The 16,720-nt window shown below is 37.8% G+C and overlaps 1 protein-coding gene across 1 annotated transcript in view; it reads right to left on the reverse strand.

Moving 5' to 3' along the window:
• Window positions 1-7,881: 7,881 nt before the first annotated feature.
• LOC126191168 (E3 ubiquitin-protein ligase MIB1-like) overlaps window positions 7,882-16,720 on the reverse strand; it is a 217,780-nt gene continuing 208,941 nt past the window's right edge. Inside the window, exon 9 of the mRNA XM_049931941.1 lies at window positions 7,882-9,587. Coding sequence (XP_049787898.1) covers window positions 9,447-9,587 — 141 coding nt within the window. The 3' untranslated portion in view covers window positions 7,882-9,446. The remainder of the gene's footprint in view (window positions 9,588-16,720) is intronic.

A 16,720-nucleotide genomic window follows, 5' to 3' on the forward strand; every position in this document is an offset into this window, starting at 1 on the left:
CGAACGGTTGGAGGACATGTCAATTCAAACTGAAGTCCTTAATCAGGAATGTCATGAACTGGACAGCCGCAATGGGAAATCCACGTTGTTAAAAGGTTCTTGCTGTTGTTTCTGCTGGGATATCACTTCAGCCCGACAAGGTTATCTGTTAATAGCCATAAATAAATATTGATACCCCTCTGATGGTGGGTCCATAAGATCTACACTGATCAGCCAGAAAATTATAACCACCTACCTAATTTTCGGTATGTCCACCTTTGGCACTTCTCACGTGGAAGCAATGAGGCCTTAGTAAGTCAGTGGAGGGAGTTGGCACCACATCTTCACACATAAGTCACCTAAATTCCAGGAAATTGGGTGCCACTGCCAAGGGGTGCATATGATCTGCAACCAGCATCCTTGGCCATCATGGTGCCTTGCATGAGCTCCACAGGACCCATAGGTGCCCAAGTGAATGTTCTACAGAGCATAATGGAGCTGCCGCCAGCTTGCCTCAATCCTGCAGTACAGGTGTCACAGAACTGTTCCATTGGAAGATGACGGATTGGCACCCTTCCATCAGCTTCATGAAAATGGTATTGAGATTCACCAGTTCACGCAATGCTGTGCCACTGCACCAATGTCCAGTGCTGATGGTCATGTGCGCATTTCAGTCATAGTTGTTGATGTCCTGGTGTTAACATTACGTGCACAGGTTGTCTGCTGCGGAGACCCATCGTTAGGAGTGTTTGGTGCACTGTGTGTTCAGAAACACTTGTACTTTGCCTAGCATTAAAATCTGATGTTAGTTCCCTGTTTTACCATCTGTACAGTCTGCGATGTCCGATGTCTGTAATAAGGAGTGGCTGCCCAACCCCTGATGTCTGGACATGGTTTTACCTTAGTTTTGTCATTTGTTGAAGACACTCACCACAGCACTTCTTCAACACCCAACAAGTCTTGCACTTTTCAGAATGCTTGAGCTGAGTGTCCAGGCCATCGCAATCTCAGACAGATCGCACACTTTCACCATCCTGCACATGGACAGCACAATTACTGATACTAAATGCACCGTGCTTGTGTCTGATTTGCAGACATTCCTCACCAGGTGATGATGCTATCACCTGAACAAGTTTATATCGATACTAAGTCAGTGGTGATAAGGTTTTTGCTGATAAATGTATATGTGTGTGTGTGAGAGAAAAACAGCCTGTTGGTCCTGGAAATTCTCCTGGACTAATGTATATGTATGTCAGCTTTGCACTGCTTACCACTGGCAACAGTCTCTTTTTTAATGGAAGGCCACACAGATTTCTCTGTCATTAGATTCATGGTAGCTTTTGTGTTGGGATAGACAAGATATGAACACTGTCAAATACTGCTTTACATAGAATTTCAGGCACAAATGGTCTGGGTGAGGGTCGAGACACATCACAGTAAATAAGATGTTTAGCACTATTAACTGTATTTGTTTGAGATGGAGTGTTGAATTGCTTTGTAAATACTCCTGTAGCTGCTGCACTGCACTGAGCTAATTATAATTTATTTTACACAAGATGGTACAGTGCATGTCAGTTGTAAATTCTTCGACAAATTCTAGCTGGTGAAATTATCAGGGAGAATGACCCTCCTTAAGTTTCTTAAAAGTGAACATACGAGGGTCATTCAATAATTAAAGAGACAAATTGGACCCGGGGAAAAACTGTGTCCGCCTGCTTAGCTGGGTGGTAACGTGCTTGCTTCCCACACACTGGGCCCCAGTTTGATTCCTGGCTGGGTTGGAGATTTTCTCCACTCGGGGACTGGGTGTTGTGTTGTCCCCATCATTATTTCAGCCTCATCATCGGCCGCAAGTTGCCCAGTGAGGTGCCGACTGAAATAAGACATGCACTTGGCAGCCGAACCTGACTGGGTCATCCCGGCCGACAATGCCATACAATCATTTCATTTTCACTGTTAGTAGGGCAAGTTTGGTACTTTTTTTTCGAGATGGCAAGTCCGTGTGTGTGATCACTAGTTACATCATTTACTTGAATTTCAACTCTAACATTGGAACCACAGGTGGTTTCTCAGGTAGGAATTTCAGAATGTGTACTTTTATTCATGTTTTGGCAGGTGTATTGTTTGTCATATTTACAATCTGTGTTGCCCTATGCAGGAATAATTTAATGTCACTGTGTGTTGCAGTAGGAGTTTGGAGATCACTAATGTACTTCTGGAGATCATCTTCTTTTTGTAATAGTTGTATTTCTGTTTGAACCAGTTTGAAGTTATGATGCGAAGTCATTCTTGAGCTTCGTCATTTTACTGGGATTTCTATGTTCCTTTGTAATCCAGGTATCACCAATTTATAGAATTCTTCCTAATACATGCTGTAACAATTCACTGATACTCCATAACCAAATAAACTGATTTTATTTTCAGAATTCAAAAATACCCTTCAGTATCAGTAAGTAACTGTCTGAAAACTAAGAGAAAACATAAACTCCATCAAAGTTAGGTCAGAAGACCAAAGAACAACTTGTACACTTTTAATCATTGTCACAAGTTGTGCTTCCCACAACATACATCACATTAGATTTTGAGCATGAAATTATAGAGCACAGAATTTCTTACCCACAGAAAGAAAAGTGTTGCAGAGGAGATCACTAAATATTAATACATCCCATCTTATGTGGATCGTGCTGTCTGCGGTGGGCAGGCATTTATTGAACAGAGTTGTGAATAGAACTCTGAGGATAGTACAGCATGGTATGGGTGTGGTCTGAAGTAACTTTGAACACACAGCCAAAATCCAGCAAATGCATAATAAGAGATAAAGTACAGCAAAGGTCATCTTGGAAGAATTCCATATGAAATGTTTTATGGGTAATGTCAACAAGTATTGTGAGGAAAGTGTAGTGGAATGGAAGTGTGTTGCCCCTTAAGCCATTGCCATATGTAGAGGCACAAGCCATTTGATTTGCTGCAAGATTGGTGGTTGCAACAGGCATGTGGCAACACTGCCCTCTATGGTTGTACTGATATCTTCTAATTCTGACATCATCTTCTTCATCTTTGTCTCCCCTTGTCCTCACAACAAGGGGCCTGAGTGACCTGCCCTTCTTTATTAACTTTTCCCAACCCATCCCTCTCTCTTATGCGAGGAAGGAATTAATATTTAAAAAACCAGAATAGTGTCATGCATTTTTATATGTGTCTATTGGCAGTGCGAAATATTTGGTCCCTGAAGGTATAAGCACTGTCCTGCAGTTCTGTCTCGTAATTTTAAGATCCTCTCAACTAAATTTAGTTTCATACAATTAACTGTCTTTTATCCTATTTTTTTCCTTTCCTTGCTGAAGTTTCCCTGTATTTTGGTGTGGAAATATGGTAACTTAGCTAATACTTCAATCATTTTGGTGTTGTTTGTTGAAAACTTAAAAGTTTTAGTGAACTGATATTCGAGTTCAGTATTACCTAGCTTTCATGCAAAATGTTAAAATGTGTTTAGGGCTAGTAATCTATAACTCAGTGAGGATTATGGAAGGTGTAAATTGAAGAATGTCTTAAAGTTTAGTATATTTATTTGAAGGAATAAACACAAAGTTAAAAGAAATCTCAACTTAGCTTATTAATAATGAAGAACATACCCAGGCAACTATATTGATTTTACCCCCAAAGATAAGTAAGGTTAATTAAAAAACCAATTTCAATTCTATATTGCCATTGGATGCTATTAACTCTCAGAGGCATATATGTGCCCGTTCTCATAATATCACCTACAAATATCAATTTTTGCTGCTTGCAAAATTTGAATCTTTCACTAGACTCAGCACTGTGGAAAGACATTAAAGAGAGATTGGGACCAAAATGACACTTTTTAAAAGCCCCCTCAGAGATAGTGTGTGGGAGGGGATAATGCATTTTGATGAAGGTAGCAATACTGTTAGTTCTGTAATAGCAGAAAACTCTAAAAAGAAAATAGTATTGCTGAGATACACGACATATAATTTTTTAGTAAAGGTAAGTGCCTTACTCCCTACTAATAAATCTACAAATCTGGCATTAGTTCTCATTAGAAGATATTTTTTAAGCTTTTAATAGTGTATTTACAAAGTTTGTTACTGTATTGTGAATTGGATTAGGAGATGTAAGCTGAAATAACACACATTCACGTGCACAGCAGCCATTACTTTCCATTAGAAGACTGAGTGATTAAAAGCATTGCTGTATACTGTAATTTTTATAATCTTATCTCCACAGCCCCTAAGGGAATGGTATATTCTAGGGATGGGCAAACTCGTTCATCCTTGGAAACTAGTTCACTGGTGATCGCTATTTTTTGCGAACCGTTCATTGTAACTTGTTCACCATTCATTTGTACTTGGTACCCAGTTCTTATGAAAAACTGAAAATTAGTAGCATAGGTGACTGAAGTTGGAAGCATAGGTGACTGAAGATGGAAGGCGCCAAGAGGGGGTACTTACCTCTGCCGTGGAGTACAGAGTTTTTATTCATAACAGAATTCTCACACACTTGTAATTTTTGTGATTCTGCAAAATCTCTCGTTTAGTCAACTGTAGCGTTATGTGGCTGATCGCAGTGATATAATATGAGGTGGTGCACGGAAAACCGGCCCCGAGTACAGACTGCTCGCCAATTACACAGAATTTATTGACCGCTACGAGCAGAATAGATAAACATGTAGTATTTAGGCAGTGAAGAAATAACAAATACGTCAGTGCAAGCAACAACTTCTAATCAATAGATGACGATTGGTAGGTGAGGAGCAGTCTAGTACTCGGGGCCAATGTTTTGTGCGCCAGCCTGTATCACTAAAATAATATTGTAGATGTTATCATATTCTCTTTGCAAAATGTGACACCAGACACTCAATTATAGAATGCGGACTTCATTCGGTTGTAAGTCCGTCTGCTTCCAATAATAATGAACATGCTCTTTTACCTTGGATCAAAGCGACAGAAAATTTATCGAAATAGTGAAGTAAGCTGATATGCCGTTTTGTTAACTGAAAAGATGTATGTATTACATACCATGTAATTTACATAATTATAAAATACGTTTTAATTATCAGTCATGGACACCGAATAGAATACAAAAAGAGCCAAAAGTCCAGAGTTAAAAAAAGTTTGAAACAGATTTAGAACGGGTGTGTGCAGTGAGCGAAACGAACAACTCTATACTGAACTAACTATGAGCAGACTGCAGTGGAACTGCGACGAGTGGCCACACGGAGGACGAGTCCGGCCAAGTGAGACTGAGACAGATGGGAATGGGACCGAGGCTGGAACAAGACCGGCCGATGTGCCATTGTGGGAGTGAGACCGACCGTTTCCCGTTTCTGGGAACTATAAGTAGAAAGCCGCGACTGATATCAACGGGAACAGAACTGAGGCTGGAACGAGACCGGCCGATGTGCCGTTGCGGGAATGAGACCAAATGTTTCCTGTTCCCGGGAACTATAAGTAGAAAGCCGCGACCAAAGTGAACTATGAAAGACTGTTCCTTAGAATCCGTTCATCGCTCGTTCCATTCATCTTGATGAACCGTTCCTTTGGACCCGTTAGTTCACGAATGACCCATCTCTAGTATATTTCTAGGTACCTCACATAATACTGGTTTTTGCAAGGCTGTGAGAGGTTCCTGTAGGATAGTTGGCATTTTTCTTCAGTTGTTTTCTGGTTCAGATTTATCAACATTTCCTTGATACTGTTCTGTAAGTCAAACCAACTTGTGACCATTCATGCTAACCTTCTTTGTACATTTTCAGTATTCCCTGTGAGTCTGAGTTGGTATGGATACCACACTTTATTTGTGTTCTAGGATGGGCTGCACAAGTGTTTTGTAAACAGTCTCCTTTGTATTATTATTATTATTATTATTATTATTATTATTATTATTATTATTATTATGCCACTGAGCCAAGGGGTACGCCACCTGTTTTACCTATTATTGAACCTATGTGACCATTCCATTTGATATCCCCCAAAATTCTTACACCCATGCATTTGAATGAGTTCACTGGTTGCAGTTGTGATTCATTGTTATTGTAGTCATAGGATACTATGTTTCTGCATTTTGTGAGATAGACAATTTTGCATTTCTGAACATTCAAGTAAAATTGCCATTCCTTATACCACTATGAAATTGTATCCAAGATCTCCTTGATATTTGTGCATAACTTTTCATATAGTGAGGGGTGTTTAAAAAAAGATTTGTAGAATTTCACTAGACTATGTCTTCCATACAAATGAGGACAGAAACTGTTGATAAATTTTAAGTTATGCTTGGGACTAATAGTTTTTATTTTATAAGGGTATATCTTTTACATGCATGTGTATATGGCCTTGGTGTACATTTTACAATTACATTTAGAGTGAAAGTTTTTGTTTATCTTTCAAAAATATTCAATATGCCCTTCACTGGCCACATAACAAACATCTAGACAATAGTCACACTCATCCCATAATTTTGTAACAATGTATGGAGTTCTGCATTTGTTGCTGTTGCTATACAGCTTGAAAGTTCATCTAAAGTTGTTAGAAGGGGAGGCACATGGACAGAGTCTTTCAGAAACTCTCACGGCCAACTGTACAATGTAGGATCTGTACAAACTGTTTATGGCCAATCCATCATTGGGGCAGTGAGGAGATGCAGTATCATATCAGGTTTTTAACGTCATTATGTCCTGTACTTTGTTATACACAACTGCATCATATGTGACAAAGTGAGGTCACTGTTAATATTGTCTGCCAGGTTATAAATAAAGGACATTAACAGCAAGGGTCCCAAAAGACTTCTCCGAGGCATACCTGAAGATACTTCTACTTCCATTGTGTCTCTCCATCTAAGATGACATTTTTTATCCTCTGTAACAATCCAGCCACAAGCTTTGATTGTATCCTCTGTGATCATATTTTAGTTGATAAGCATCAGTGTGGTACTGAGTGAAAAGCTTTTTGAAAATGTATATTCCATTTCATTTCTTTGTGGTTATAGGACAGTTTTGATTTGTTGAAAGTATTTGCACCAGTCTCATATTTTATATAAATCACAGATCACTTAGCCAAGCATTCATTTTACGATTATACAATACCTGGAATGTAAATCAGTTACCTTAAAAACATTACCTGTACAAAATATCTGAGCCATTTATTATTATGAAGGGACCTTACGGATTGGTCCTCTTCAATTTCCTATATACTTTATGGGATATCAATTTCCCAAAGCAGTGCAACGCAATTCTCAAGTAAACATAACTTATTATTTAATATTTGGAAATTTTAAATCCATTAACTAAGGGCATAGCATCGGAGTCCTGTAATGGTGACTTGAATTTGGTTTTTATTTTTAAATATTAAATCATATTTTTTTAAACAACATACTTTCATGCAACGAGTATTAAAAATAAAAAAAAAATATGTTAAAATGTGATACAGAAGTGCAAAATACCTGACTGTTAAATGAAAAATTATTGTTCAATCATTATAAATAGAAATTTTTTAGACTTTTTTATTAGCAAATTTGAATGTATTGTGAATACCCGTGTTTTCATGTGATTAGTAATTAAAACTGAAGAGAGAGTGATAATGAATATAGAAGTAAAATACAACTAAAAAATGGTTGTTCAAGACTGATGTGGACAGTTGTCCCCCCAACCTAATGACTAAGCTGTGTCGTATTTGTTAACAGTATGTTGCAGGAGTTACATCTGTGAGAGCCTTAATAGAATAAGTGCACAGTCGCCGTACAAGTCATTTAAAATGGGTGGGAACATTCTGAATGGGACAGTGTTAGGAAAGGAGAGATAAAAACAAAAGTGAGTGAGAACATTCTGATTGGGACAGTATTAGGAAAGGACAGATAAAAACCAATGTAGTTACCAGATGAAATTCAAATATATTTGTTAAATTAACACAAAATGCTTACAGTGAGTTAAAAAAAGTTAGTCTTCAGATCTGATAGTCATACATGACAAATTAGAGTGATGATTTTTTTTTGTTTTGTTTTAATTTTGCTACTTACTCTTATAAAGAAAAATTTTATTATTAAGACACTATTAAGTGACAGAAGAACTTCTGTCTGAACTGTTTGCAGCAAATGAACAATATAAATTACAGAATTCATTCACACAACTTTAGACATTGCAATAATAATCAACTCTAATGATTATTTTATCAATCATTCTGTAATTCTTAGTTTCTTGACTATGGAAAAGATCATTTCAAAGCTTGTGACATATCACTGCTAACTTAAGTGAAACAAGATTCAGCTGTCACAGAATTAAAATAAGTAATTTTACGGCCATAAACTTTTAAAGTGCCTGTTGGAGGTAGCAAATTTTTTTGCATTGCCTGAAATGCAGAAACATCTCTTTCTAACTGGAATAATACATTCCACAGAAAAACTGGATATTTTTTAGAACAAAGTAATGGAAAAATCACTTCAGTACAACAATGAGGTACAAGTTACCACCATGAAGAATATATATATATATAATTTAACAGTTCTCATGAGGAACTAAGGATGAGTAGCTTTTGATTCTGCTTCTAGACTGTAGCTATTTTGGTTGTGGTTGTGATATTATTCTTTCACTTAAGCCACATTATTGCAAAATTTTGTAGATAATCACATTTTGTTTGATTGAATTACACATCCTATTGTTGTTATTGCTATATTTATGCCCATGGTAAACCATAAATATCACTTAGCTGCAAGAATAATCATTTTAGTTTATCCTGAATAGACAGGACCCATAACTGGAAACAAATGTGAACAGTTATTTCTCTCTACTTACTGGAAACCTTTTCGACCTTTAAGTGAAAAGTGAGTAATTAAGCTGGGTTTCTTGTAACAACAAACATCTTTTGAAAGACCTTAATTTAACTGGACACATAACAAATGTTACTGTTGAAGAAGAATACTGCCTGAAGGCCAGAAAATCCTTCATATTAATGGCATCATTTTACTAAAAGTCCAAGTGTTGGGACAAATTACATGCTTTATAATTATCATTTTGCATACTCAAATTGAAATCAATTATCACATCACACTTTTTAAATATTACGTAACAGGAGAGACAAGACACACTAATTACCTGTATGTATGTGAGCAAGCATTTAGTTCTATGCTATTTTGTCTAAAACTAACATGGTGAGGCTGTGGCTGTGTACAATTAATGTAGGTTGATTCTTTTTAAGAATCAACCTACATTAAGCATTTAGCTGTTATTGTCTGGGGACCCTTCAAGAGATTCACTTTTTTTATCTTTTTTTTTTCCTAAGTTGAGACTCATATGTTGGTTGGAACATACACCACAAACATATCTTGCTGCATGCCGAGAAGTAAATAAATGCAAGGATCTACATACTATGCAAGTGATGGTCTTCTCTTTCCTGTTAGATGTAGTTTAATTACTAAATTACCATATACTGCAGTTACTGGCTTGAATTGTGATGTGATTTTCAATACAGCAGAATCCGTTTCTCAACCTGTTTACGGCAAATTGGACATTCTGACATGCGGTCACCACACATTTGACATGTACCATGACCACAGAGGAATATCATGTTTTTTAAACGATCTAAGCATACTGGGCACATGGTCTGAAATTTGAAACAAAAGTTTATCCAAAATTAGTCATAAATATCCTTTGCAGGTACTTACGTCAGCTAACACAGTATCAGAAAGCATGGAGTACAAAACAGATTTCAGTATATAAAATTACAGGACTAGCATGCAAATAGTTTATGTGAACTGTCAAGAAAGTCTGTTATTTGTTTCAAGACATTTCTGTATTAATTGATCTTTCTCCTCTAGGGGAGGGGAGGGGAGAGAGGGAGAGGGAGAGGGGGCATATCAAAAAGTACTAAATTAGAATGTGTTCCCATTTGTGCAGACTCTACATTTTACTGATGATTTAAAAAAAAAAAAAAAACAGAAATTCTCCCACCTTCCCTACTCACATCGAAATTTATTGGTGATTCAGAGGTGGAAAATGCAATACTTGCTTTGTTCTACAATTGTTTTCGTAGCGTAAAACTTTGGTCGGTGTCATTGTTTTTATCAGGCCTAGATTATTTCTGGAGGTGTAAATCTCATTTGTAGTGTATAAGTGCAGATGTTTTCACTTTTTGGATAGTTACTGTGTAGCAGTCAGCAGCAGACAAGGCAGTCAAGTTCAGTTTCCACATTATTTGTAGAATGTAAATAAAGAAGAATGAAAATTTCTGATGTGAAATGAAGGCAACGTTAATGTATTATTACTTTATCAATAGTAAAATTTTAAAAATTATGAATGATGTTTAATAGATGCCATATGTGGAAGTTATACATTGATGTGACATCATCTTAAAGTTCACTGCCATACAATATGCATCAAAACAAGGAATTCCACTAATATCTCAATTATAGTATTTGTAACATCTCAACCCAAAAATATGAGACTAGTAATACTCATATTGCATAGTAAAACCTTACACTGCAATTTAATTTATTAAGGAAGTCATAAATAATTCTTGATCTTGTTAATAGCTATGTAATTACAAATAACTTACAACAAGATGAATGCCAATCAGGCTTTTGTAAACATTGTACCATAATACCTGCTCTAACAAAATTTTCATAGATGACAGTGTCATGGAATGAAATCAGCTGTGTCCTTTGAACTGAGTAATTTAAGAGTAGATCATGGAAAACCTAAATTGAATGGCAGGATATGGATTTAAACTTGTTATCCAAAATGTTAATGTAGTGTCTTAATTCACTATGACAAAACTTTCTGTGCAGTAATAAAAGTAAAAAGTGACAAAAATCTAATCATACAAAGATAAGAGGCAACTGTAGATGTTACTCAGAGCCCAGGAAAACCACTGACTTGGTTATTTTGCTTCAAATTTATCTCCACTTGCAAGCAAATAGGTTTACCCGCACCTGATGACCTGTCAGCAATGTAAAGCAGGAAAAAACAAAGTTGAAATGAAATGGCAACAGGTAGTACTCAGCCTCCACTCGAGGTTTGGTATCAGGTTTGACACTATTCTTATTGCTGGTGATGATGTGCCATCAACATTATCCCACTAAAAATATGCTTGTATGCTGACAGCCTCTGCATCTATTGAACTACTAAAATGATTAAACCATTTAAATCTGAAAAGGTTCTGGTTCCTCATTTTAGTCTGATCTACATGCTTAGTCTAAAATACATGCTTTCTTCACCCTATCTGTTTCTATTTCCTTACATCTTATCTGCTAACCTTATCCTGCTATTTCTTGCTCTTCTCTGGACTAATCAGCTTCTACTGCTGTACACTGAAATTCCATTTATTCATTTCTTCTACTACTACTACTGCTGCTGCTGCTGCTGCTGCTACTACTACCATGACTGCTACTAGTGGTAGTAGTATTGGTGGTGGTAGTAGCAGGAGCAGTAGCAGTAGTTCTACACGAGAGAGCCTTAATCTTACCATGTGAAACAAAATTTTCAAAATCCCTCCCATCTTCAGTTCTAAATGGGGCAAACATAAATTTCTCTACTGCAAAAAGAGTGTTAGAATAATGTTACATGAAAACTTGAAGTGGACTGAAAACATGGCTTGAACCTGAAGGCATTCCTCCAAGTGCAACATATTTTTTTTAAAAAACCCCTTTGAACCTGAAAAATAAACTTAAAAATATTCGACTACAGTGAGTTTATTCTCCAAAGCAATTCTCAGGAAGCTCACGGTACTTGGAACCACTGATGAATAACAGGCACTAATTTGGTCAAACTGAATAGACCAACTAAAAAATAATAATGAGGGAGTAGCAAAACAGTTAATACACTGATATCATATTGGGGAGGAGAGTAGTTCAAATCCAAATTACACAAGTCAGATTTAGGTGCTCTGTATTCCTGTTATAGTAAAATCCGGGACAGTTTCTTTACCATAAATATGGACATTTCCTTCCCTTCCAGTCTGAGCTTGTTCTCTGTCTATAATGGCAGTGTCAGTAGTCGGATGTTAAACCCTAACTGTCCTCAATAACGCCATACTCATGCCTATTGCATAACAGTTAAATATGTCCTGGAAAAGAATGGTCTTTAACAAGTCACATGTGCTTTTAACCAAGCTGTATATTTTGTAGGATATACTTGCAATTTGACAAAATTTACAAAAGATTTTTCTGTACTTTACAATTCTCAACATCGTGTAACTAAATGTATTCTAGGAGGTGACGCGGGGGTGGGGAGAAGAAATTTTTATTGTTGTTTTGTTGTTGTTGTGGTCTTCAGTCCTGAGACTGGTTTGATGCAGCTCTCCATGTTACTCTATCCTGTGCAGGCTTCTTCATCTCCCAGTACCTACTGCAACCTACATCCTTCTGAATCTGTTTACTGAATTCATCTCTTGGTCTCCCTCTACGATTTTTACCCTCCACGCTGCCCTCCAATACTAAACTGGTGATTCCTTGATGCCTCAGAATATGTCCTACCAACCGATCCCTTCTTTTGGTCAAGTTGTGCCACAAACTTCTCTTCTCCCCAATCCTATTCAATACTTCCTCATTAGTTATGTGATCTACCCATCTAATCTTCAGCATTCTTCTGTAGCACCACATTTCGAAAGCTTATATTCTATTCTTGTCCAAACTATTTATCGTCCATGTTTCACTTCCATACATGACTACACTCCATACAAATACTTTCAGAAAAGACTTCCTGACACTTAAACCTATACTCGATGTTAACAAATTTCTCTTCTTCAGAAATGCTTTCCTTGCCATTGCCAGTCTACATTTTATATCCTCTCTACTTCGACCATCATCAGTTATTTTGCTCCCCAAACAGCACAACTCCGTTACTACTTTAAATGTCTCATTTCCTAATCTAATTCCCTCAGCATCACCCGATTTAATTCGACTACATTCCATTATCCTTGTTTTGCTTTTGTTGATGTTCATCTTATATCCTCCTTTCAAGACACTATCCATTCCGTTCAACTGCTCTTGCCAGTCCTTTGCTGTCTCTGACATAATTACAATGTCATCGGTGAACCTCAAAGTTTTTATTTCTTCTACATGGATTTTAATACCTACTTGGAATTTTTCTTTTGTTTCCTTCACTGCTTGCTCAATATAGAGATTGAATAACATCGGGGAGAGGCTACAACCCTGTCTCACTCCCTTCCCAACCACTGCCTCCCTTTCATGTCCCTCGACTCTTATAACTGTCATTTGGTTTCTGTACAAATTGTATATAGCTTTTCGCTCCCTGTATTTTACCCCTGCCACCCCAAATCCATATTCACCTACTACGTTTCCTTCTCTCCCTTTTCCTACTGACAAATTCCAGTCACCCATGACTATTAAATTTTCATCTCCCTTCACTATCTGAATAATTTCTTTTATTTCATCATACATTTCTTCAATTTCTTCATCATCTGCTGAGCTAGTAGGCATTTAAACTTGTACAACTGTGATAGGCGTGGGCTTTGTATCTATCTTGGCCACAATAATGCGTTCACTATGCTGTTTGTAGTAGCTTACCCGCATTCCTATTTTCCTATTCATTATTAAACCTACTCCTGCATTACCCCTATTTGATTTTGTATTTATAACCCTGTAGTCACCTGACCAGAAGTCTTGTTCCTCCTGCCACCAAACTTCACTAATTCCCACTATATCTAACTTTAACCTATCCATTTCCCTTTTTAAATTTTCTAACCTACCTGCCCGATTAAGGGATCTGACATTCCACGCTCCGATCTGTAGAATGCCAGTTTTCTTTCTCCTGATAACGACATCCTCTTGAGTAGTCCCCACCCGGAGATCTGAATGGGGGACTATTTTACCTCCGGAATGTTTTACCCGAGAGGACGGAAAAATTATGGCCGTAGTTCCCCTTGCTTTCAGCCGTTCGCAGTACCAGCACAGCAAGGCCATTTTTGTTAGTGTTACAAGGCCAGATTAGTCAATCATCCAGACTGTTGCCCCTGCAACTACTGAAAAGGCTGCTGCCCCTCTTCAGGAACCACACGTTTGTCAGGCCTCTCAACAGATACCCCTCCGTTGTGGTTGGACCTACAGTACGGCTATCTGTATCGCTGAGGGACGCAAGCCTCCCCACCAATGGCAAGGTCCATGGTTCATGGTCCATGGTCCATGGTTCATTTTTATTATTCACATAATTTTCACTTATATTACCTTTTTTCCTTCTTCCTTTCCTGTTTGCCTTACCTTCACTGCCTATATTCAGCCTTATCTTGAATTATCACTTTTAAGTTTTAGTTCATCTCTAGGGCATGATAAGAATTGACTTTTGCTGTATCTGTACATCTTTCCTTTATTATTATATTTCATTTAGGACTATGGTGGGCCATGTAGTTCTCTATCGTGGTGAGCTTTCCTCTTAGCCGATTACTCTCTGCTCCTGGAGCTGTGGGTGTTTTTCTTTTCTAGAGTAAATTTCACTTCAGATCCCAGACACACTGTTATTGCTGTGAGTGAATGGAGAGACTCTGATGTTCTGATGAGCATCTGTACTTATCTCTGTTGTGAATGTCATTGTGGTCAATTTCTAGGTGCCCAAGATATTTGCTTACTAATCTTGTCCACAAGGCATTTGTCACTTTCTCTGTATACAAAGACACCTATGACATGATTCTCCATTTGTCCTGCAACACAGTATGTCTGTATTAACCTCTTTCTCATTGTTGTTTTAATGCACTCTAGATGTTGGTAGAATTCCTTAGTGTGCTTGATAAATGTACCATCATCTTCATTGATGAGGGACTGATGACCCTGTAGTTCAGACCCTTTATTCTCCAAACCAACCAACTGCCCTTCATTGATGGGAGGTCATTACTTTTGTCAGAATCTTTCTATCCTTTAGTTCTCATTTCCTGCATTATCTCTTTCTTACCATGTTCAGTCATTCTGAGGCATGCATGCTGAAGGACTCACTATGGTGTTATAGTGTTGGAGTTTTAGATTGAGGAAAAGGGATTTAGATCTGTTAATCTCTCCAGTTTGGTGTGCCTACAGTCAATACGCAAATCCTCATTTATTTTCAGGATTATCCATTCTCTGGTGTATCAATGTGTTGGCCAATGGGATCACATTGGGTACACCTCTGATGGTAATGAACACTGTCTTGTTGTTGGAAATCTTCAATTCTACTTAGCTGCTATGTGGTTGAGTGAAAAGAGTTGGTAAGCAGCTTGTTCTATGCTGGATGCTGAAAGTGAGTTCATCTGTCGAGGTTAGGCAGTGGGCTACCAATTGGCCCTATTTGCGATAGATTCTCAATACAGGGTGCTCTGTAAGTGTTTCATCTATTCACAAATAAGTTTGTGCAGTAAACAGTTGAAGAGTAACAGGCCATCTCCTTGTCTAACACCAATTCTTCCCTTGTACACAGTTCCTCTCTAAACTTTATTTTATATCTTGTTGTCTAGGCTCAGTTCAGTTAGCATCTGGAAGAGGAACTTTTGTCTACCAAGTCAGAGCTTTTGGAGGTTGACAAACATTGTTACTTAAGATGAGTCTTCTTAAGTTACTGTAAGTGAAAATGGTTTTGAAGTTCAGGATCTTTTCTGCACATTATCTTGACTTCCTGCATCCAGCTTAATGGTCTCCTACGCAGGAGTCTAGTTGACCCTCCATTCTAGTAAGTAATGCCTTGGGGAAGATTCTGTATGGCAATATAAAGAGGCACATCTCTTTATAGATGTTAAGGTCTGACAAGTGCCCCTGCTTGTGTAGTGGACAGTTGACAGCAGAGATCCAGTCCTATGGAAGTCTTCCTGTTGCACAGGTATTGGCTATGAAATGAATAATCAGGGCCCAATCCTCATCTGTATATTTCCACAGTTCCCGATGGTATCATTATCCCTTGCTTCTCTGTTGGATTCAAGTTAAAAATGGTCATCTATATCTAGTCTCTAATTGGTGTGAGACTATCTGCCTTAGTAACAGGCCTAGATTCAAAGTGCAGTTTCTCTTCTGGTTCCTCCAAGTTGGCGAGTTCGTTGAAATGTTCTGCTTATGTTGCCAAGCAATTTTGTCTTCATTTCTTGGAAGTGAAGTGTCTTGGCTAAATAGGAAGTTATCTGCAAGTTATAGCAATCTGATAGCTTGGTACAGGTCTCTGGTATTGTTCCTCTGGAACTCCCTCTCACTCTGCCAACAATGTACTTTTGCACTGTCTCTCTTTGTTTCCAATGATCCTGTTGGATTTGTTATTTGCCCTCTTCTTCTCATGAAGGGATCACTTAAAAAGTTATCAACTACTGCCACAAAAAACATCAATCTTATGTGTAACTCTTTGCAGATGTGCCTTGCTTTGGGCTGGTACCTGCAGCTGAGTTACCCACCTGGCCTTTATCGCCATGTGCCGAATATTTTTTGGAGGGCGCAATGGCGATTCTATTTGTCACTCTCGAGTCTGTGCAGTAGTGGTAAAATGTAAATACAATGAACAAATAAGTTATTTGACACTTAAAGCTTCACAGCTTCTCTTCTGCTGAATTACTCAACATACTTTCAAGGTCATTAAGTGTTGTCTCAACTATTGTTCCAGTAGTTTTTGATACATGACAAACCATGGAGGGGGGGGGGGGGGCAGCACCAACAACACAATACCTGTAAAATAATAGGCATAAAACAGTGGGTAATAACCGACAATCACAAACATAGTACAACCAACATTTTTTTGGCAGTGACCTATACTGTTGGCTTACACAACTATTACCTTTCT

This window comes from Schistocerca cancellata, chromosome 6 (genome assembly GCF_023864275.1).
Source record: "Schistocerca cancellata isolate TAMUIC-IGC-003103 chromosome 6, iqSchCanc2.1, whole genome shotgun sequence".
Taxonomy (NCBI): domain Eukaryota; kingdom Metazoa; phylum Arthropoda; class Insecta; order Orthoptera; family Acrididae; genus Schistocerca; species Schistocerca cancellata.